Below are 23,017 nucleotides of genomic sequence, written 5' to 3' on the forward strand. Positions count from 1 at the left end.
TCGCCACCTTACAGCGGATCACAGCCGGTGAGCGGACATTAGTTTACTAGACTTCGGCCGGATGCAAGGCTGACCCAAATCGGTTCCGCTTTCAGAGTCTCTCTACAGCAGCGAGTTTGAAAGCGTCCACCCTCCTCCACCGCCGGTCTGCCAGCCACGGAAGAGAAGTTGCCCTGCCCAGGCCCCGCCCACCAGAGGGCCCGCCCACTGGGACTTACTTCCGGCCCGTTTGGGCTGTGGACGGAAAGTGCGGCCACCAAGTTCGTACTGCGCCTGCACTTATTCCGTTGCGCACCTGCGCACTCGAGGCTTTCCCCTCAGACCGGACATAACGGTCCACGCGCTGCTCCATGGACCGGAAGTGGAGGGGAAGTGTCGCGGGGCGCGCCGGGCCTTGCTGAACGCCGGCAGTTCCTGCCGTTGCCGCCGCCCTCGGCTATTGCCGAGGCCTTCCAAAGCCGCCATGTCCGCCAGCGCCGTCTACGTACTGGACCTGAAAGGCAAGGTACTGAAGGGCTCTCCACCCTCCACGTTGCCAAGCAACAGCGGAGCCCTCGCCCTGTCGGGACCCACCCTGTTGCTAGGTAACTGGCCGGCCAGCCGGCCGGCCCGCCCTGTTGCTAGGAAACGGCCGGTGGTCTTTGCGAGTCCCGCCCCGTCTCTAGCTAACTGGGTGGGCTGTGGTTGCTAGGTAACCGTCCGCTTAGCTCCTTTCCCGCCTCGTGCGCCCGGGTACGGGGCTTGGCCTCTACTTTGGACCGGAAGCTGAGGACCCCGCGACCCTTGGCCGGAGGCGTGGTGGGGACTGTCCCCGGTCAGCCCCTCCCTCCGAGCCTGCAGGCTTCAGCGCTTTCTCCCTCGAGCAGCGGGCGTCCTGTGACACTGAGTTAAGAGAGGAGGGTGATAGGAACGCGGTTTTACCGAGGGGAACAGACTGCCCAGAGTCACACTGGTCGCTGGGAAGGAGCCGGCCGAAAGCCCCACCCCACGCGTCCTTGCTTTCAGCTGATGCTTTCAGAGAAGCCAGGCAGGGCGCTAAGCCCTGGGCCGTGGTGGGCAGAGCCCTCAACAGCTAAGCTCAGGCACTTGGAAAAGCACAGATAAATGAATGACTGTTGAGGCCATGTGTTCATAAGGGACTGGCAGCCCCAGCTGGGAGTCAGAAAGAGCTTTCCTGTCTGGGGAAAAACAAGACTGCTGAGACATGAAGGCCCTGGTCAGAAGCAGGACGCGGGCATTTTCCCCAGGAGCATCCGTGGAAGAAAACGTCATTTGTGTGTGTTGGTGCGGGTTGGCACTTGTGTGTGGAGGAAGGAGACCCCGCTACCCTTACATGGGCTCTTGTTATCAAACTCAGTCACCAGACTGATTCAGCGAGGCTACCTGGGCTTTTAAGTCACTTGGATCTCCCTGTCTGTACTTCCCAGCAGCAGCACCTGGCTAACCCCCACCCCTTGGTTTTATAAGACAAGATTTCTCTGTGTAGCCCAGGCTGTCCTGAGCACACTCTGTAGACCAGGCTGGCCTTGACCTCAGATAGGCTTGCTCTGCCTCAGGAGTGCTGGAATTAAAGGTGTGCATCACCACCACCTGGCTCTTTTACATGGGATCTAGGTACGGCTAATTTATGGTTTTGTAATGCTGAGGATATAACCCAGTGCCTCAAGTCTGTTCAAGAAGTGCTGAGTCGGGGAGCCACAGTGTGCTCACCACTAAAGCCTCTTACAGGAATGTTTGTTCAGCCTTCAGAAATGGCTATCGCTTTCCCTCGGTCCATCAAGGTCGAAGGCAGGTGGCCAACCTCTAATGCTGGGAAGCTACCAGAACAGGTCCGGCCATAGTAAACAAGTCCAACATTCATCAGTGAGAGAACACTGGTGTCCAGCCCACAGGGAAGAGCTGGAGGTGTTCAGCGTAGAGGTGGAGTCCCCAGCCCCAGCGTTTGCCTTAGTCCCTTGAGTATGTGCCTGCCTTGGACGCCACCCAAGGTCAACACCTGGTGAGTCCCAGATCTGGGTTTCCTCCACAGCCTTCTGGGAACCTGGGTAGGCACAATGTTCCCTGGGCCTGTGGCACATGCTCTGCCTTCTGCCCTGGCCTGGAGGTACAATGGGCTGCCTGTCATGGCTTGCTTATTCCTTTAGCCAGCACCTCATTGGCACCTAGCAGGTGCTCCATCCTGGACTCAAGCTATAGAGCTAGATTCATGTGTGGACTCAAACCATCTCTGCAGCTGAGGTATGTGACCATAGACAAACCCGTGGCCTCTCTGAGCTTTGCCTTTCTGGCTGGCCCAAGAGTCTTATCTGGGTTATTATAGAGTGAGACAGGCCTACCCCTGCACAGGATCCACATAGCATGCTATTTAGGTTCCACAGGCTTCCTGGCCTAGCAGGAAACCGTTGGACCAGCAGCTTAAGAGTTGCTTGCCTTCTGTTTGGCAATCAGACAAAGTTACAAAAGACTTCCAGGCAGAACTGGGCACCTGAGCTGGTTCTGAGGAGGTGACAGGTGTCCCAATTAGCATGCAAGGTATAAGGCAGCCACAGACTAGTGGTGGCACCTTAGGGCTCCAATGGAAGGAGGCCCCAGGATGGGGTGTGAGCAGACCTGCCTCTGGAAAACTTCCCGGGAAGGCTCTAGATCTCTCTGCTTCCTTCCAGAAATGAAGACCACCTCCTGACAGTGTGCCAGGCTGAGCCTCTGACTGCCGAGGGATCTCACGTGGCCATCTTTGGACAGCAGGGGTCTTTCACGAGCACTTGACTGCTGTTTGTTGTTTCCCTGCAGCTTCCCTGCTTGGCAGCGTGGCCCTGGGGACCCTAGGTCTGGGGTGCTGAGGTCTCGGTTTCCCCTCTTTCTCAATGCTGTTCTTCTGGACCCTGAAAACAAAACCCCATGCTGCCCCTTGTTATTCACAAGGACCTTTGTAGTCTGAGTTCTCATAGCCCCCCAGCCCGGTGCCTTTCTGTACACATGGTCCTGGCTCATTCCACTTCAGCCAGTGGGGACTCTAAGCAGGTCCCTGGACAGTCGGTCTGCTTCTGCCTTGGGGGCCTTTGTACTTGGTCCTGTGGAGAGCTGGCTTCAACTCAGACAGCACCTCCTCCAGGAAGCCTTTCCTGCTTGCCCTGGCTGAGATCGTATTCTAGCCCTCCCTACCCTGACCACACTTCATCTTCTGGCCCAGGCTGCTCACTGCATCACAAGCTTGTTTATCTGTCTGTTCCCTTATCCTGGGACATTCCTGAGAAGAGCAGATACTCCCAACTCATTCAACACTGGCTTTAGATGTCCAGAGCAAAGCCTGGCTGTCAGACAGAACTCAGTGAGGGTGCTGGGCTAAGAAGGAAAAGGAGCCATGGGAAAGACAGCATGTCACTTGCTGTGGTGGAGAGGGACTGTGAATGACAGGGTGTACCTGGAAGATGTCCAGAGTGCAGCTGCTGTGGGACCATAGGGCATCCTGGAGGCCATGGGTCTCAGAGGTAAATGGAACTGCTGCAGGGCAAACAGTAGGGATGTGATAATCATCCCCTCCCCTGGGGACAGGCAACTGCCCTGAGCTTCCTGATCCCTCTAGCTTCTTTTGAAGCTGAATCCTCTTCCGCTTCATGGGGAAGGACCGTGGAGTGAGAGGATGGCAGAGAGAGGAGCTGCGGCCTCAGTGTCTCACCTGTCCCCTCAGTGCCACACCAGCTCAGAGGCGGATTCCCTCCCTAAGTCCCTAGAGGTTTCCTAACACCCCCTGCCACCCCATCACACTTTGAGAAGATGGGGCTAGCGGAAAGGTTTCCCCATTATCTCTGTCCAGACAGCTGTGACAGTGCAGGAACCATGTCTGCCTTGCTACCATGGTGGTAGCTACCATATGGGCACATGGTGCACATTTGCTGAGCAAGCCAACTCCTGGACAACCCTGGTGAGGTGACCTGGCTCTTTGACCAGTCCAGTCTAGTCCCTGGACACCTCGCAGGGGAAAGTGGGCACAGGAAGTGAGGGTGTCACTTAGATCCTGGCTCTGCTCTGCCTGCTGTGTTACCTCAGGCAGGCCGCTCCACCTCTCTGGGCACTGTCATCTACCTGTCAAACCAGCCTACCATATAAGAGATAGCAAGAGGAACAGGAGTGGGCAAGGGAGGCCCTCGGCCAGGGCATCAGACCCAGAAGCTTACTCAGTGGCTGCTATGTCCCCACAGGACCCAAGGGCTTAGGAAAGGAACCCCTTTCACTGCACTGCCCCTGCTGTAAGCAACAGACGGAATGTTTTCTGAAATGACAGGTTCCGAGGCGGGTGGTGCCTGTACAGCATGGCTGCTTGGGAGAGCTAAGCACTGTCACACAGCCAGCCAGCCATGCTGACAGCAGGCAGTGTGACAAGATGGGCACTGGACCCTGAGTAACCAGGGCAGTCCTCAGCCCTCCCCACAGCTTCAGCCACTCATGTTTCCATTCCATTTCCTTGGGGTCCTCCAGGGTGCGCTTCTGTCTGTTCTCTTTGAGTATGCACAGTGACTCTGAGGGTAGAGCCTACCCTGGGCATCCTCGCAGCCTGCTTCTCATAGTGGCCTGTAGTCATGCTCTGTGTCTGTGCTCAGCTGATAGAGATGGATGGGAAATAGTGATTTTTCAAAATTTTGTGTTTGTGTGTGATAGAGAGAGGGAGAGATTGGGTGTGAAGAGTGCAGGTGCCATGGAGGTCAAAAGAAATCAGATCCCCTGGAGCTGGAGTTATAAGCAGTTGTGAATTACTTGATGTAGATGCTGGGAACTGAACCTGGGCCTCTGAACAGCATTGAACTTAAGCAATGATCTATTTCTCCAACCTCTGGGATTTATTTATTTGTTTGGTTGGTTGGTTGTCTTTTGAGACAGGGTTCCTCTGTGTAGCCCTGGCTGTCCTGGAACTCACTCTGTAGACCAGGCTGACCTTGAACTCACAGATCTACCTGCCTCTGCCTCCCAAGTATGCCACCATGCCTGGCAACCCTGGGATTTATTCATTTATTTGTTTGTTTTGGTTTTGGTTTGTTTTTGTTTTTTCCAAGACAGGGTTACTCTGTGTAGCCTTGGCTGTTCTGGAACTTACTTTGTAGACCACACTGACCTCAAACTCAGAGATCTGCCTGCCTCTGCCTCCCAAGTGCTGGGATTAAAGACATGCACCACCAACACCTTCTGGCTCATAGCCGCCGCCATCCAGCAACTGGGATTTTTTGTTTTGTTTTGTTTTTTTAAGATGTATTTGTTATGTATACAGAAGAGGGCACCAGATTTCATTACAGATGGTTGTGAGCCACCATGTGGTTGCTGGGAATTGAACTCGGGACCTCCAGAAGAGCAGTCGGTGCTTTTAACCTCTGAGCCATCTCTCCAGCCCATGGGATTTTCTTAAAGACAGAGTCTCACTCTGTCTGGTCTGAAGATTACTATGTAAACTCACAGGAATCCCCCTGTCTCTGCCCCCAAGCACTGGGATTAGAAGTATGTGTCACCATGCTTGGCAGAGTATTTTCAGCAGGAAAAGTGCTTGCTATATAACTATAATGGTCTGAGTTCAGATCCTCAGAGCCCATATAAATGCCAGGTGGGTATGGTGCCCCAGGATCCCAGGAGCATGCTGCCTAGCTGAGGTGGCAAGCTCTGAGCTCAAATGAGAGACCCTGCTCAGTATGTAAGGTTAAGGAAAACACCCCATGCTATCCCCTGGCCTCCACACTCAGACTCTCTATACACACACACACACACACACACACACACACACACACACACACACACAAAGGTGTTGAATTTGAACTGGCTTTGGTGTTTCATGCCTATACCTAGCACTCAGGATTGCCATGAGTTTGAGGCTAGCCTAGGCTACACAGTGAAATCATTTCAACAAAGCAAAAGCTACAGGCATCTTTCTTGTCAGAGCAGGCTGTCCACAGATACCAAGGCAGTGTAGAGATTGGAGGGCCCTCAGATTCTGGAATCCTGGGGTCTTGAAACCTAGCTGTGGAGTGCTTTGGGACGTTACAGACCCAGATGCTCTGTGCATCTGTTGAAAGACATGTCCTTCCTCTGGTCTGGGTCTGTTTAAAATTCAGCCACTGAAGTATTCATATATGTGGGCCAGGAGTGGTAGCTCACTCCTGTCATCCCAGCACTCAGGAGGTAGCAGCAGGAGGAACAGGATTTCAGGGTCATCATTGGCTACATAGTGGATTTGAGACTAGCCTGGGCTCATTAGGTCCAGTTCTCCTCTCCTCTGACTGTCCACTGACACACATAGCTTCTTCTCTACTGTAACTGTCTCCAGAAGGAACCACTGGGTCATGTCTTACTCTGGTCTCACTTTCTGAGGGACCACTGTCTTTGCACTGTGGTTGTCCTCATTCCACAGTCCTCTTGGTGATAGGCAGTGAGGAGGAAGACCAGGGCAGGGCTGCACTTGTGCAGGCCTCAGTGGGGTTCCATGAACTTGGATTCCTTGGGGATTGGGTGTCTGACGCTGTCAGGAGAGGCAAGGGCACCAGCAGTCTGCATGGAGCGCTCATGGCGCAGGGCCTGCCCTGGTGTCTGAGGGATTCAGTCCCTCTCCTCTCCTGCCCTCTGCCCCAGGAGAGCCTTGTAGTGGAACTTGCCTGGGGTGGAAGTCCTGCCCCTTCACAGAGGGTCCCCACCCCTAGCCCGGCACCAAGAGTGGAAGCCACCCTTGTGTCCTCCCATCACAGGTGCTCATCTGCCGGAACTACCGTGGAGATGTGGACATGTCAGAAGTGGAACACTTCATGCCGATCCTGATGGAGAAGGAGGAGGAGGGCATGCTGTCGCCTATCTTGGCCCATGGCGGCGTCCGCTTCATGTGGATTAAGCACAACAACCTGTACTGTATCCTGCTGCGGAGCAGGGGCTGGGGGGACGCGCCTGCCCGCTGGCCCAGGACATCTGGGCAGCCAGAGGGCACAGTTTAGGGAATGCTAAGTATTCCAGAGCTGCAGTCTAGGGGAGGGACACATGGCAAGAGTGGGGGCCAGCTGGGCCCAAGGTTGGCTTTGGTTGGAGACTTGTCATGTTAACAGGGTTGGTCTTTGGACGGGGTGGCCAGATTGTCAGAGGCAGGGGTGGAGAGATGAGGGAAGTGGGGTCGGAGTAGGAGCGGGGAGTTCTCGTGTGCCCTGCATCCCCAGCCCGTCTTCAGCCTCAAACCAAGCATGAAATGAGTGTACCCACCACTCGGGGCTTGGGCTGTGTAGTAAGCAGTGGGGAGCACCAGCCCTGCAGCTGCAGGCCTCCTCAGGGTCAGTAAGTAAATGTGTGTGTGCCCCCAACAGAGGCAGATGCTGCCTCCTCCTATGGACACGTGTTCTGGCCTTGCAGCTCCTGCCCCGCCCTCCCACCCAGGCATGCTCCTGGAGCCACAGGTTAGCTGTGGTGATAAGTGGCCCCCACTCATGCCCATCTCTAGAAGTCCTGAAGATAGCTCTGGAGAGGATATAGGTGGCTTGGGATCCCTAAGAGAAAGATGGTTATCACTTGAAGCCATACTCTAGGCTATGGCTGCCCAGTTGCAGGAATAGGTGAGGCGCTTGTGAGCTGAGCTTAGTTGGACCAGCAGATGAGTCCCTGCCACTATAGTACCACAGTGTGGCAGCAGGGGCATAAGAGGGCTTCCCTTCCACACACATATACACACTGCACTGGGGCATCCTCCACCACACACACACACACACACACACACACACACACACACACACACACCCCGCTGTGGTCCTGTGAGTTTCCAGCTTATGCCTGGATCCTGTTCTATAACTGGGGCAAGGCTCCAGTGGACACGGCCTTTTCCCTCCTTCCCAGGCCTTTCCTACCCAGTGCGTGGTGTGACATAAACAAGGACTTGGAGACTGGCCACAGGCCTCCCTGATAGCTCAGGCTGATGAGAAAGGGAAGCAGGAAGCTCCTGAGGGCTGGCAGGCACATTTTGCCAGTGGTTGTGAGTCTAGCAGCCTCAGGCAGCTGGGGAGATCTGGAGGTTTCTGTAGAGAGTATGATTGGCCTAGTGCGATCTGCAAGGCCAGAAAGGTGCTGTGTGACAAAACCTTTTAATTTTTTTAAATTTGAGCTGAGGATTGAACCCAGGGCCTTGCACTTGCTAGGCAAGTGCTCTACCACTGAGCTAAATTCCAACCCACCCCCCACCCTTTTTTTTTTTAAGATTTATTTATTATGTAGACAGCATGTATGACTACAGGCCAGAAGAGGGCGCCAGATCTCATTACAGATGGTTGTGAACCACCATGTGGTTACTGGGAATTGAACTCAGGACCTCTGGAAGAGCAGTCAGTGCTCTTAACCTCTGAGCCAGCTCTCCAGCCCTGTGACAAAACTTTTGCTGGGAAGACATTATATCAGTAGCTCAAGATAGACCAAAGTAAGGATACCAGCAAAGTCCAACTTAGTGAACCAATGAATTTACTACAGTTACATACAGGATTGTGGGTGAGGGGTCACTTACAGGAGCAGAGATGACTCAAAGACAAATGCATCTCCAAAGCCCACCCTAGCATAGGTGACAGCTCAAGAAAGCTGGAAACCTGAGTCATTGCACAGTCTACAGGCAGCTCAGCAGGTTAGAGTCTCCCTTCCAAGTGCCTCTGGTCTAAACTGCCAGGCAGCTACCTCTGCTGGTCTCTGCTTCCAAGTAGCTGATCTGGTCTCAGAGTCTTCTTTGTGGCTTTGCTTGTTTACTCTTGGGAAGAAGAAGCCTAGTGAATCTGCTCAGTTTCAGGGACTTCCTGAAGCTATTTGGAGTTGTTTACTGCTTAAGAAGTTTCCCTACAGAATGGACTGTTTATCTCAGAGGAAACTGCTATACAACACTCCACTCCTTCCTCCAGCTTTAACATTCTTCCCAGCCCCTGGTCCACTATGATCCCTGACATTGGAGGGATAACTACAAATGTCCACCTATGGCTAAAAATTAAGCCACTGTGGGGAATGTTGGTTTTAAATGAGGCGCTTTTACTCTGAGGGGAAAGGTCACAAGGCATGACAAAATCCAGTATCAGAGCTTTATTGGGGGTGGGGACAGAAGAGAGCATGGCCAAGCCTGTTGAAAAGACACATCAGGAGAAGGGAGAGAGAAGGGAGGAGTCTGTAACCAGCTTTTTAAGGATTTCCCTGCACATGCACATGTGGGCTTATGGAGCTACACCATGCATGCGCAGATTGCGTGACCACGTTGCGCACAGATGACGTAAGATATAAGACCCCTTGCTTGGCTACTGAACTGTGCATATGCAGTCATGCAGCTGGGGGAGTGGCCAGGAATTCTAACAAGGAGTTTCACCAGTTGTGTATGAGTTGAGGCTGGCAACATTGGTGATTGGTGAACACACATGTTTAGAAAGCGGTTGATAGGTACATCACATCAACATGGTAAAACAGTCTAAGTTGCTTTCCCATTAGGACCTGGAACCTCCCCAGCCACAGGTCTTTGTCTTGGCAGATAATATCAGATGTGAACTTCCTCTTGTGGAGCAGACCTGAAAGCTAATAGAAAGGCTATTATTGGTCTTATCCATGATTGCCAAGCCACTACTTCACAGTCAGGCAAGTGTTGCCCATCATGTCGGTATTTTAGCATGTAGGGTCCATAGCTGAGCAGAAATGTTGGTGACAGTTCACCAGCATCGTGCATGGCCCCTCTGGCACTTATAAAAGCCAGCCAGCAGGGTGGGAATTTCCAGTTCAGTCCTAACTTTATTTCTCCATGTCCTGCAGTCAAAGTGTGCAATGTCTTAAGCAGTAGGGTCTTTCCTCTAGTTGTGGCGTACCACCACCAGCAGTATCAATAGCCTTTATGGTTTGTGGGGCCTCGGGATTCCCTGGCCAGCAAGTCACAGGGAGGTAGGGAAGGAGACCCACACACAGCAGGGGCTTCCTCCTGGACCCTGTGTGAGGCACAAACCACACTCAGACACCTGTTTTCACAGAGAGATCCTTTATTAAACAGGGAAGACAAGTTAAAATGACTGCTTTCTGATTCAAGCAGAAAACAGCAGCAAATGACCTTACAGTGTCATTTTAAAGATGAGAGGACGGGGAGGTCTGTGACAGAACGGACTCGACGCTGCAGTAAAGGAGACAGGGCGGGGAAGGAGGGGGGGTGTTTGTTCCGGAGGGACAAAGGACTGCCTTTGGATGGGACGTGGACATGGCACATAGGCAAATAGCGGTTTGTAAAGGGGAAGGGGGCTTCTGATTGCTGGACCTTGGTGGCTGGTTTTAGGCATGTGATCTAAGGGTTTTAGGAAGGCAGAGGAAATGGGGAGGAGGCCTTTCAGAGCCCCATGCTCCAGTGCCCCTTAGGCAGCCCACTCCTGGCACTGGGATTTTCAGTAGTAACCTTATGGCCTCTGGGAGTGTCTTTCCATCATGTAAGGTACCATTTGTATTTAAACTCTGTTTTAACAACCCGGTTTTTTCCTTTTATTTTTAATTTTTAAAAACTTTTTATTTTTATGTGTAGGAGTATTTTGAATGCATGTATGTCTGTGCACAGTGCCTATGCAGGCTAGAAGAAGGTATTGGATCCCCCTGGGACTAGAGTTATAGCTGGGAATGAGCCACTGTGTGGGTGTTTGGGATTGAACTCGGGTCCTCTGGAAGAGCAACCAGTGCTCTTAACCACTGAGCCATCTCTCCAGCCCCCTATTTTTCCTTTCAGTTAGCCAAGCCTCAGTTGTGTTGCAAGTACTATTGCACCTGGTTGTCTTCAGCCGAGTTCTGTACGTCTAGTCTTCATGGACACCCACATATAACACTTAGTTGGGTGAGATCCTTAAAGGTGGCTTCCCTACTGCTCACTTGTGAAGGGACCTGTATGGGCTCAGGACCCCCAAGACCCAAGTTCTCAGCACAAAGGAGATGTATTTGCCCCAGTGGGACAGAGGGCAGAGAGTACGAGACAGAGACAGGAGATGGAGAACAGGGAGACAGAGAGGGAAGGGATATTTGTCCCAGGGGACAAAGGACTTGACTTGGCCCATAGGCAAATGGCATTTTATAAAGGTAGAGGGGGAACCCATGTTAGAATAAAGGGCTTAATTTTAATTGGATATGTTAATTCGGTGAGCCAAAGGGGCTTTTGATTGCTGGATTTCAGTACTTTGACAGCTGGACCTTAATAGTTACCCTCAGGAGGAGGAAGTGGGCCAAATAACGGAATAGACTTTGGAGGCTAGCTTTAGGAATGTAATCTTGTAGCTGGAGTTTTCTCCAGTCCTGCCTGGCCCACGGTCAGGACAAATCTCTCTCACCTGCCAGTCCCGCAGCCACTTAGACCAACCCTGTAAACACACAGAGACTTATATTGCTTACAAACTGTATGGCTGCAGCAGGCATCTTGTTATCTAGTTCTTCTATCTTAAATTAACCCATTGCTATTCATCTATAAGTTGCCATGTACCAGTACCTTACATTTCACTTGTCATGGTGGAAGCTGGCAGTGTCTCTCTGCCTCAGCCTTCCACTTCCCAGAATTCTCCTCTCTCCTTGTCCCGCTTATACTTCCTGCTGGCTACTGGCCAATCAGTGTTTTATTTATTAACCAATCAAAGCAACACACTTAACATACAAAACATCCCACAGCATAATCTAATGGTTTTTAGCAAGGCAGAGGGAATGGGGGAGAAGGGCAAGGCCTGCCAGATCCATGTTTACCATGCTTGGGCTGGCTAGAGTCCCTTCAACTTGAATGAAAATAAGAGATTTGTGGCTGTCTCCACACTAGTGAGGAAATATTTGCATTCCTTACTCATAGGCATAGGCCCTGTGAAATTTATCTGCCAGTTTCTTAGGGGACAGGTTGATGGATAGATGGATGGATGTGTCCTATCCATTTGCCCAGGTCGTATTTAAGAACAGGCCTCATGTGTTTAGAGAGCATACAAAATAGCAGGATATTTCTCAGGAATGCCAGCAGACTTAGCTATTTTCCAGCCTATGTTGGTTCCCCTGTGACCAGACTTTATATGGACTAGTGGGCAGCTTCCAAGGGCACCTGAAGGGAATGGCCCATGCTGTGGCCTGCCCTGAGCTCCCTCTCTGGGGGAGTAGAACTGTGTGGTGTCTCCCAGGGAAAGTGCCGCTGCACAGTAGAAAGACACAGACAGGCCTGACTCTGGTCGCTTCCTCACCCAGCTGGGCTCTTCCAGTCTTGCTCCTAAATGCAGCATCCAGAAGCCACCCCTTAAACCTCCCACTTCCTGTGTCCCCCAGGCTCCACTGACTGCTTACCATATGTCCCTGGCCTGGCTCAGACTGGGGCTTAGTCCTAGGCTTGGCCAGTGGATGGCTGGAGCAGGGAGACATGGGGAGTCTAGGATGTGATACCCCAGGCCCAGAAGGCTCCTTGACTCTGCCACCATGCAGTGGTCGCCACTTCAAAAAAGAACGCTTGTGTGTCGCTGGTATTCTCCTTCCTTTACAAGGTGGTGCAGGTAAGGCCCGCCCCCAGCAGTGGGACTTCCCCCTGGGAAGGGCGAGGGAGGGAGGGATTGTAGCATTGTGTACCCAGGTGAGCCTAGGCTAGGAAACCTCAGCCTCCTTGCAGGTGAGGTCTTTGGCCTTCATTGCATCCCCAAGAAAGTGATCAAGATGGGGAGGCATCATGTGCAAATGTACGGGACAGGAGCGTGCATAGTGAGATCCAGGCCCTGTCCCTGGGTTGGGGTCAGTTAGGTGCACGGACTGGGCCTTGGGGACAAGTGGCCATGTGCAGTCTGATGCTGGTTAGTGCACAGCTTTACCCAGGACACCTTTGGATTTAAAGCAACCTCTGGCTGCTGAGTCAGCTGGGATGAAGGCAGCGGAGCTATGGGCAATCTGGGTTTTTTGCTGCTGGGATTGAGCAGGGGCTCCAGGGCTGGGATTGAGTTTCCACTGAGTGCCTCTGGGGGTCAGGAACCCTTTCTCTGTCTCTCCTCCCTCCCTTCTTGGGTGCCTCTTAGCCGAGGGCTAGGGATGGAGCAAGGAGCCCACTGGGAGAGTCCCCAGGTGGCTTCCTTCTGAGCAGACCCACTGTGAACAGCCCAGCTTTGCCACCTCTGGCGAGCAGGATATGATTGGGGTGCTGGGATGAGCAGGGATGTGGGTGCGTATCTTCCCCAGTGCTGGCCTTTCCCACTTGTTCTGATAACCAGCTTGCTTCAGTGTCCGTATGAAGACAGGCCTCCAGGTACCCTCTGGGCCCCTCCTTAGCCTCCTAGCTACCCATTGAAATGGAGATGCTTGCCTACAGCCAGACAGCCAACACCTTAGGGAGGTGAGCGGCAGCCTTGAGTCAGAGCCGGTGACAGACGCAGCTGCAGTGCTGACACAGGGCCATTCTTCCTGGCCAGTGCCTGTGGTCCCTGTCCAGACCCTTGAGTTCAGGGCATGTGTCACCACCCACGGGGAGCGTCACCCACAGGGAGGCCAGAATGGCCCTCGTGTCTGGGCTGAGGCCTGCCTTGCTGCGCTCCGCCCAGGTTTTCTCCGAGTACTTTAAAGAGCTGGAGGAGGAGAGCATCCGGGACAACTTTGTCATCATCTACGAGCTGCTGGACGAGCTCATGGACTTTGGCTACCCACAGACCACAGACAGCAAGATCCTGCAGGAGTGAGTGCATGTGTTCTCAATTGCCAGCCCAGCAGGGCAGGCAGGTTGCTCTGCCTGTCCCTGCTGTTTTTTAGTTATTTTGAGACAGGGTCCTGATCATCCTGCCTCTGCCTCTGGAGTGCTGGGCTGATGCAGGGGATGCTAGTGGTTGGGCCTCCCCTGCCTCATTCCAATGTCAAAGCCTAACATTTCATGTCACCTCTGTGACTGAGCATGTGGCCCCATAGGTACATCACTCAGGAAGGCCACAAGCTGGAAACGGGGGCCCCTCGGCCCCCGGCCACTGTCACCAATGCTGTGTCCTGGCGCTCAGAGGGAATCAAGTACCGGAAGAACGAAGTGTTCCTGGACGTCATTGAGGCCGTTAACCTCTTGGTAAGCAACCTTCTTTCTCTCCTTTTCCTAACTTGCCATCTTCCAGGGTGGAAGTCAGAGAGAAAAAACTGAAAGCCAGCAAAGTCATGGGCGTGTAAGTGGTAACCTTAGCTACCTGCAGCAGGTGGCAGAGCTCAGCCTTGGCCACCAGAGACCCTGCTCCCTCTGTGCCAGCCTCCCTCTCACTTAGAAGCTGTGGGGACAACATTGTGGTGGTTCTCAGGACAGTGAGGTAGGGGGACCTCAAGTTCCAGACCTTCCCGGGCCACACTGTCTCAGAAAAACAAAAATAGAAGGAACACCAAGATGACTCAGCAGGTAAAGAAGGGGCTTCCCACAAAGCCTGCCCATCTGGTTCCATCCTAGGACCTACGGTGGGAGAGGAAGTGACTCCTGCAAGTCATCCTCCGACTTCATTTGCGCAGTTGTGCATACGCTTACACACACACACACACACACACACAAATAATAAATGATTACAATTTAAAGAAATACAGGGCCAAGGAAATGGCTCAGTGAGCCAAGGTACTGCTCAAGCCTAAGGCCCTGAGCTCCACTCCAGAGGCCTCAGAAGGTGAAAGGAGAGAACACCACAAAGTTGTCTTCTGATCTCCACAGAAAGGTAGGGGCACACTGACACAGATCGTGTACACTCATACATAGTAAAAATAACATTTTCAAGTAAAAATAGGTATACCAGCAGAGCACTTGTGTACAAGCCTGAGGACCCAAGTTTAGATCCCAGCACATGAGTGCTGGGTGTGGTGGCGTGCTCTGTGACCCCAACCCTGAGGGGCGGGGACAGGAGGATTAGCCTAGCCAACATGAGAACTCCAGCTCAGGAGAGACAAAGGATGCCTCAAAGGTTAGGGAACCAGAGGGCAAGATACCTGACGTGGAACTCTGCCTCCACATGCTCACACATAGGCACATGCACACACAACAGGCCAACCCATAAACATATAACGTCAGGGAGCCAGCTCTGTCACCAAGAGACCTGGAGTCTCACTGCCACCCTAGCAGACCGCACACCCCAAGACTCTTCTAGAATGCTGAGGTCACGGGTGGCTTGAGCTTTTGGTGTTTGTGTCCCTTGCTTGGTGTGTGGGTTTTGTGGTAGTGGGTGTGGACCCCAGGACCTGTGCACACAGGGTGTGTTAGTTACTTGTCTGGCTGTCACAGAACACCTGACAAGTGCACCTTCAGGGAGCAGGAGAGTGACAGCCGTCAGTCAGTCAGTCAAGGGGCAGGAGAGTGACAGCTGTCAGTCAGGGAGCAGAGCCAGGAAGGCTGCCATGGTGCTGGCTCCCGCCTTTTCACTCATCCAGCTTGTGGGATGGGCCTTCATACCTCAGTCAACCCAATCTAGAAACTCCCGTCTCCTGGGTGACTAGAGCCTGTCGGGTTAATAGTCAAGAGTTACCATCACATCAGGCAAAAATTTTCAGAGTGTGTGTGTGTGTGTGTGTGTGTGTGTGTGTGTGTGTGTGTGAGAGAGAGAGAGAGAGAGAGAGAGAGAGAGAGAGAGAGAGAGAGAGAGAGAATGTGCAGGTGCATGAGTACCACAGGGCACAGGGCAGACAGTTTTGGGTGTCAGTCCTGACCTTCCACCCTGTCTGAGGTGGCCCTTTGCTTGTTTGTTGCTGTACACAGCCGGCCTCGAGGCCAGGCGTTCTGTCCCACCTCCATTGCAGGTGCCTACCTAAGCTCTGGGGACTTGAACTGAGGCCCCTGTGCTTGTGCGGCGGGGAGCCCAGTCTCCGGCTTGTAATTGGTGTGCTTAGATCACCTGCACTCTGAGAGTTTCTGGACTAAGGTCTGCTGTTCTACCTTCCCCTCCGTCTCCTGTCCTGGAGACATTTGAGGGTTCCCTTGTTTCTTCCTTGTGCTTCTGCCCTTGTCCCGTGGTGTGGTTATCTTAGTGGCTTCTGCAAAGCACCCAGAGCTGTGTGTTGCATGACGATATTTTGGTAAATGATGGGTCACACTCCAGATGGTGCTCCCTTGAGGACCACCAAGGGCCTGGGAAGTCCCTAAGGCTTCCCTGTCATCACCCAGTGCAGTGTATGCTGACACAAGCCTGCTGCGAGTGCTTTGGGTTGTGCTGGTGTGCCCGGCACCCTCGTTTCCTGTGCCATCCTTTCAACACTGGGCTGCAACTTTGGCAAACATGCTGGTGAAGCAGCAGCCACGTTTGCTGTATCATTCGACAGTCTCATATACCTTGGTGCCACCGAGAGGTGGTGTCTGCTGGTGGCCCATGGCCAGTCTAAGTTCAAGTAGGCCCCCTGTGGTGCTGTCATGATGACATCACCAAACACCCTAGTCCAGTTGCTGTGCATATAAAACTGGGCTTGGGTCTCCATCTGCTTAGGCGAGTGCCCTCCCTCTGGAAGTGGGGTATCCCCAGTCCTCCGTGCTTCGGAATCCTCATGCCTGCATCCAGCTCATCTGTTTGTCCTCCTCAGGACAAACACTAGGGAGAAAGCTGGGTTTGCAATTGAGCCAGAAGTGATGGAGGTCACACCTTACATGGTTCCCACTGTCCCCAGGTCAGTGCCAATGGCAACGTGCTGCGCAGTGAGATTGTGGGCTCCATCAAGATGCGGGTCTTCCTCTCAGGCATGCCTGAGCTGCGCCTGGGCCTCAACGACAAGGTTCTCTTCGACAACACAGGCCGTGAGTAACCGAGAACAGTGCAGAGGCTGAATCAGTCTTGCCCCAGGGAAGTGGCATCACCTGACCCCAAGTGCATGCTTGCCCAGTGGAACCGCCAACTGCTTTCAAGTGCCAGGTTTAAGAAAGTGTCTTGGGTCATTGAGGTGGCTCAGTAGGTAAAGGTGCTTGCTGCCCAGCCCCACGACCTCAGTGTGATCCCTTGAGGCCATGTGGTGGAGGAGAGAGCCAGTTCCTGCAAATTGTCCTCCCACTGCCACACACACAACGCAGCACACGCCCCTTCCCAAACCCAGTAATAAGAGGTAACAGAGACTTGCAAAGACTAGGGCTGCAGATCAGTAATTGGTCAACACTGACCTAGCAGACCTGGGTTCAGTACCCACCAGCACCAAAAAGACAAAAGGATCCAGGCTAGTGTGCTGGACCTGCCTGTCATCCCATCTCTCAGGAAGCTGAGGTGGGAAGATGGTGATTTTGAGGCCATCCTGGACAACAGCGTGAAACTGTCAAGAGAGTGACAGAGGGCTAAGGTTCTGAGTACTTAGACACCATTGTGAGGCCCAGCCTGCCCCAGTCAGAGCCTGGAGTAGAGCTTGGCCCCATCCTCTGTCCCCTTCCCTTTGTCTGGGGGCTGTTGGGAGGTCACATACCGAGACTGGGCTCTTTCTGTGGTGAGGCTTCCACAGGTGGGCGTGCCTAGGCTTCTGTGGTCCTTCATTGGCCACATCACCTAGGCCCTAGTTCAGGTTCCTGGCCCCTCCCAGCCACCCAGACTTGCTAGCTCTGCCTGGGCCCTCTGGAGTGGGTGGGACACCGTAGTGCCACCCACAGCCACTTAGCAAATATGTCCTGACCAGCTGCTCTCTGGCTGCTGAAGACTCAGCATGGCACAGGGAGCCCAGACCCCAGGACTCCATGCCGGTGTCAGGCTGAGATGTGGAGGCAGGAGGATGACAGGCAGTTGTCTAGGAACTGGCCCCTTGTGTATACAAAGGGACGTCTTGTGGGTATGGGGCAGGCTCTGGTCTGCTGAGGTAGCCGTAGCAGTAGGAGCCAGAGCAGACACAGGGACTCTCAGCCTGTGCCAGCTTCACCCTGACTCACCAGGAGGGAAGAGCAAGTCAGTGGAGCTGGAGGACGTGAAGTTCCACCAGTGTGTGCGGCTGTCGCGCTTTGAGAACGACCGCACCATCTCCTTCATCCCACCCGACGGAGAGTTCGAACTCATGTCCTACCGCCTCAACACGCACGTGAGTGCCTCCCACTTGCAGGCTCCCAGGGAAGCTCAGCATTAGTTCTAGTGCACCCTCTGGGCCACCTTCCAGCCCTGGAAGTGAGCGGAAGCCTTAGCCATCAGCGCTGGACTTCTTGGGCAGTGATAGCTGCTCCACCTTCATAGGGGCCCAGGGAGGCTGCCCCACTGCTTGCCTGCACACTGGTCTCCTGAAAGAACAGGCCTGTTTCCCCTCAGGAAGTGGGACTTGGTGTGAGCACCTTCCTCCTTCCTCACAGGTAAAGCCTTTGATCTGGATTGAGTCTGTGATTGAGAAGCATTCCCACAGCCGAATCGAGTACATGATCAAGGTCAGTGGGAGGGTGGGCAGCCTGTCACCGGCGCTGGCTCGGCAACAGGAACCAGGAGATAGACTCATCCTGCAGACACTCCCCATTGCCTGGAGGGAGGGACGGGCGCCATGGAGGCCTGGGACAGGAGGAGAATCAGGTGTGGGCACTGCCTGGAAAAGCCTGGGGGTAGAAAGTGGGGACCACTGCCAGGCAGGGACTGTGTCACCCTGGAAGGTGCCTGGGCAGGGGGTGGCGAGACTCCCTTCCCTGCATCCTCCAGAGCCTCTGCCCGGGGCCTCCTTGCAGGCCAAGAGCCAGTTCAAGCGGCGGTCAACAGCCAACAACGTAGAGATCCACATACCAGTCCCCAATGATGCCGACTCACCCAAGTTCAAGACCACAGTGGGGAGTGTCAAGTGGGTCCCTGAGAACAGCGAGATCGTGTGGTCCATCAAGTCCTTCCCGGTGAGCCCCATATTCACCACATGCCCTTAACTATGGGGCTGGAGAGATGGCTCAGCAGTTAAGAGCTCTTCCAGAGGACCCAGGTTCAGTTCCCACATGGCAGCTCACAAGATCTGACACCCTCACACAGACACATGCAGACAAATACCAATGCACATAAAAATAAAAAAATAAAACACTCCCCCCATACCCACTGCTGTTCCACCTCTGGGACAGCGTTTTTGGGAGCAAGGAGCAGCCCTGGGGAGTGGCAACCTGGTCCCAGGAACACAGATACAGCCCCTCTCTACACCCCAGCAGGGCTGGGGGAGGGCGGGCCACAGATCCATCCCAGGAGAGCTTTCTCTTGGAGCTCCCACACAGCCACTGCAACCTGGGATGCCATTTTCTACAGACTCTCTGTTCACATGGACTCTGTTTCATAATTTTGTTTGGTGGGGACTTTGTTTGAAACAGGGTTTCCTTGGGTAGTCTCAGTGATCTGCAACTCACTATGTAGCCCAAACTGACCTCCTAACTATGTAGCCCAGGCTGGCCTGAAATTCATCATGTATCCTAGGTTGGCCCAAAAATTACCATGTAGCTCAGGCTGACCTCAAACTCACCATGTATCCCAGGCTGGCCTTGAATTTGCCACCATCCTCCTGCCTCTGTCTCCTGAATGCCAAGTCACCAGACCCAGCTTATACTCAGTCTGCCTGTGTTTTCCTATGGTTAGATCTTCCCCATTTCCTCCTCACTTTGTTGGGTTCCTGGAGCTAGAATGTTATTTCACCATCTCCCATGGAGATGAAACGGTGTCCTTCATGGCTGGGAGCTGCTGTGAGAACCTGTGCAGGAGCGAAGGCTTGGTCCTCCTGCACCCCAGCTCATAAGCAAGGCCGTACTCACAGCTTCTTCTGCACCCCTCAGCCTGAGCTCGGGACCACAGGCCATGTTGTCCCAGATAGAGCTAGAGCCGGAGTGCCAGGCACAGGAGACAGCCAGCTCTGGACCTAAAGCTCTACCTGGCCAGGGCAGGGCAGGCCAGGGTCCCAGCCAGTCCTGACTGCCTGCTCTCAAACCCCCTCCTTGTATTGCTGGGTTTCTGAGAACCTAGCCCACCCAGCCATCGCTCTCTGCTGTCACTGCCTGTTCATAGTCCCCTGGGACCTTTTGCTTTTATCTTACACTGTTCTGAGAGCAAGTGGGAGGGCTGTGCGAGGGAACACACCACCCTCCCCAGTGTGGCCCCAGGCTCCCTTTCCCACCGTGGCCAGTCTGGCTTGGCAGCGCCCTGTCTCTCCCTAGGAGCTGGTGGAGCCCCTTCACAGCCTGCCCGGCTTCAGCTCCTGGGAGCCATGGGCCAGCCTGGGAGACAGCACATTGGCTGTGGGCCAGGCAGCTGGGTGGCTGCCTAACCGCCTCCTGCGTTGGCTCCCCAGGGTGGCAAGGAGTACCTCATGCGGGCCCACTTTGGTCTTCCCAGTGTGGAAGCCGAAGACAAGGAGGGCAAGCCTCCCATCAGTGTCAAGTTCGAGATCCCCTATTTCACTACCTCTGGCATCCAGGTATGAGAGCATCAGGGCTGGCCGCCTGGGGCACTTGAGCCCAGAGTCACAGCAGAAACCCCATTCTGGCATGGGGTCTATTTCCTTGGGGCCTCTCAGAAGGTGTGTGGGTAAGGGACACATTATGGTCCCCTGAAAAGCTGGGTCTTGGCCACTTCTGACAGCCCCTCATGCTGTGCCAGGCCTGCCCCCTTGGATGGTGGGTAATAGTAGGGGCGCGGCACACTCAGGGCTCTTGTGTCCAGGTGCGCTACCTGAAGATCATTGAGAAGAGTGGCTACCAGGCCCTTCCCTGGGTTCGCTACATCACACAGAACGGAGGTGAGCGATGCCTGCCTGGGCAGGACCTGCAGAGGTCTTTCTGGGCTGGGGTTTCCTGTGTGGAGCTGAGGGTGGGTGCCCCATGTCCCCGTGTGGAGCTGAGGGTGGGTGCCCCATGTCCCCGTGTGGAGCTGAGGGTGGGTGCCCCATGTTTCTAGATTACCAGCTCCGGACCCAGTGAGGGGCCTCTGCAACCACCCCAGCCCACCCGGCCTCAGGATGCACTTGCCACACGCACCGAAAGCGAAGCTGGGAAGTGGCTCTGGACACAAGCAGCAATCCTCCTCTCAGTCCTGCGTGGACCCACGCAGAACCCTCCCCTGGTCCCATTCTGATCCAGGATGGGAAGGACGGCGGGCCAGCCATCCCCAGAGACAAGCCAGCTTGAGCCTCGGCTCCTGGTGCCACTCACCTGTGGGCGCCATCCTCACCCACCACCAGGGACTTGTTTGGTTACCATTTGAGCATGTTGATGGTGTCATTTGCCGCTGTCCTGTCTACATGTGTCCTGTGCAGTCACCACGCAGCACTTGGAGCAGCCGTACCCTCCACACTGGTCCACGTCCAGGATAGTTGCCTGGCTGCCTGTGCTCCGTGCCAGCCCTTGGCCACATCAGTGTTTCCCCGAGAGGGTACATGGTCTCAGCCTTTGTCCCCGAGGGTCCCTGTCACTGTACAAGGCCACCTTGCCCTCCACCCCTGTGTGTGACAGTTACATTAAAGACCATTTGTTACAGTTGCCGCCTGTCCTTTCTCTGTGTGCTGTGGAGCAGGCCCACCTGGGCACCCTGGCTTGTGGCAAATAGGTCTCACAGTGAGGGGACTAGCCGGCTCCCCTGGGTAGCTGGAGCCCTTCTGAGGGACACAGGGTAGATTATCCTCGCTGGGTCTCTAGCCTGCTGTCTCCGGCGGGTGGTAGCCTGCCTCTGGTGGTCTGGTTGGAGACTCCCACGTTCCCACGAATCTAGGCTTGGGCTCTGCCCCCAGACTGGTTACCAAGGTCAATGGGCTTGGAAGTTGTCTCTGTGGTGTGTCTGTGAGCTCTGCCCTCCCAGCACCCTCTCGCTCTGCGCTCTGCGGCCTCTCTCCTGCCTCTTGTCACTGCACGCCTACTTAGGGTGTGTCATGCGCGTCACACCTCCCACAGCCAACAACAACCTTCCCAGTGCAACAAGGCCAGCTCCAGGCTCAGGGCCTAGAGCAGAGCCTGCCACCACCATGGAGGCCTCTTGGCCCTGCCTTTCCCATCAGTGGCTTGAGGACTGCCCAGTCCAGACTGCCCTGGCACCCCGTCATCCTCCACAGGTCGGCAGGCTGTGGCTCTATGCATCCTGTTTCAGTCCAGCCACCCAAAACCCACATGCACATGTGACGATAGAGATGTGCAGGGTTCTGGTTCCACCCTGCACACCAAGAAGAAATGGCAGCTGAAAGGCAGAGGAACTGGCTGGGTCACCAGAGGGTGTAGGGATGCCCAGCTCCAAGCAGGCAGCAAGTTTGAGCACCAGTGTCTCAGAACACAGACACCAGGAGGCAGAGGAAAGCTGATCTGCAACCTGCCAGGCAATGTGAGACTAACGCCAGCTTGCTGCCTAGTCTGAGGACTTAAGTTCAATCCTCAGGACTCACATGTAAGACAGATGATCAGCTCCCAAAAGTTGCCCTCTGATCCTCACATGAGCTGGCATACATGCTCACAACAAAAAGCAACTGAGTCAGGTATGGTGGCCCATGCCCATGACTCCAGCACTTTGGAGGCTGAGGCAGGAGGATCGTAATACCCTGACTCAGCAAATAAGACGTGGGTGAAAGGGCTGGAGAGATGGCTTTCCTGCAAAGGACCCGAGCTCCACCTTGGCACCCAGTTCCAAGGAACCCAGTCCCCTCTTCTGGCCTTTGGGGCACTGCATGCACTTGGCATGTATCCATATATGCAGATAAAACACCCATGCCCATAAACATAAAATAGAGATTTAAAGATATGTATTATGTGCTTTCTTATTTGTGGGTGTGGTGAGTACATATGTATATGGATGCCCAGCGAGGGGAGAAGAGGGCACTGGATGGCCCAGGCAACTGGAGTCAGAGGGGCTGTAAGCCAGCATGGGTACTGGGAACCAAACTCAGGTCACTGTGAGAAGAGCATATTCTCTTAACTACTGAGCCAGCTCCCTGGACCCATAAAAATAAATCTTCAAAATAAAAAAGTTGGTTTGGCACACATAAGGCTCTGGACTCTGTTGCCACACTACACAGAAAAAAGTCCCAATGGAGGGAGTTTGCCTCGTTTTGCCCTTGTGTCCTGGGATGACGTGAGAAGGTGCCAGACATGTCAGTCTCTAGAGCCCTGAAGACAGACTTCTATTCTTTTTGGTGGTGGTGGTTTGGGTTGTTTTGGAACTGGGTCTCTCGA

The 23,017-nt window shown here is 54.0% G+C and overlaps 1 protein-coding gene across 1 annotated transcript; it reads left to right on the plus strand.

The window, feature by feature from the left end:
• Positions 1–279: 279 nt before the first annotated feature.
• Positions 280–21,343, plus strand: Ap1m1 (adaptor related protein complex 1 subunit mu 1). The gene is made up of 12 exons (XM_036166509.1): positions 280–505; positions 6,720–6,876; positions 12,421–12,488; positions 13,518–13,648; positions 13,876–14,023; positions 16,576–16,702; positions 17,810–17,952; positions 18,215–18,286; positions 18,575–18,733; positions 20,158–20,283; positions 20,529–20,604; positions 20,763–21,343. Exons 1-12 carry the CDS (start codon positions 464–466, stop codon positions 20,783–20,785), a joined length of 1,272 nt encoding a protein of 423 aa, XP_036022402.1. The 5' UTR covers positions 280–463; the 3' UTR covers positions 20,786–21,343.
• The last annotated feature ends 1,674 nt before the right edge of the window (positions 21,344–23,017 follow it).

The sequence above is a fragment of the Onychomys torridus genome, chromosome 17, assembly GCF_903995425.1.
Source record: "Onychomys torridus chromosome 17, mOncTor1.1, whole genome shotgun sequence".
NCBI lineage: Eukaryota > Metazoa > Chordata > Mammalia > Rodentia > Cricetidae > Onychomys > Onychomys torridus.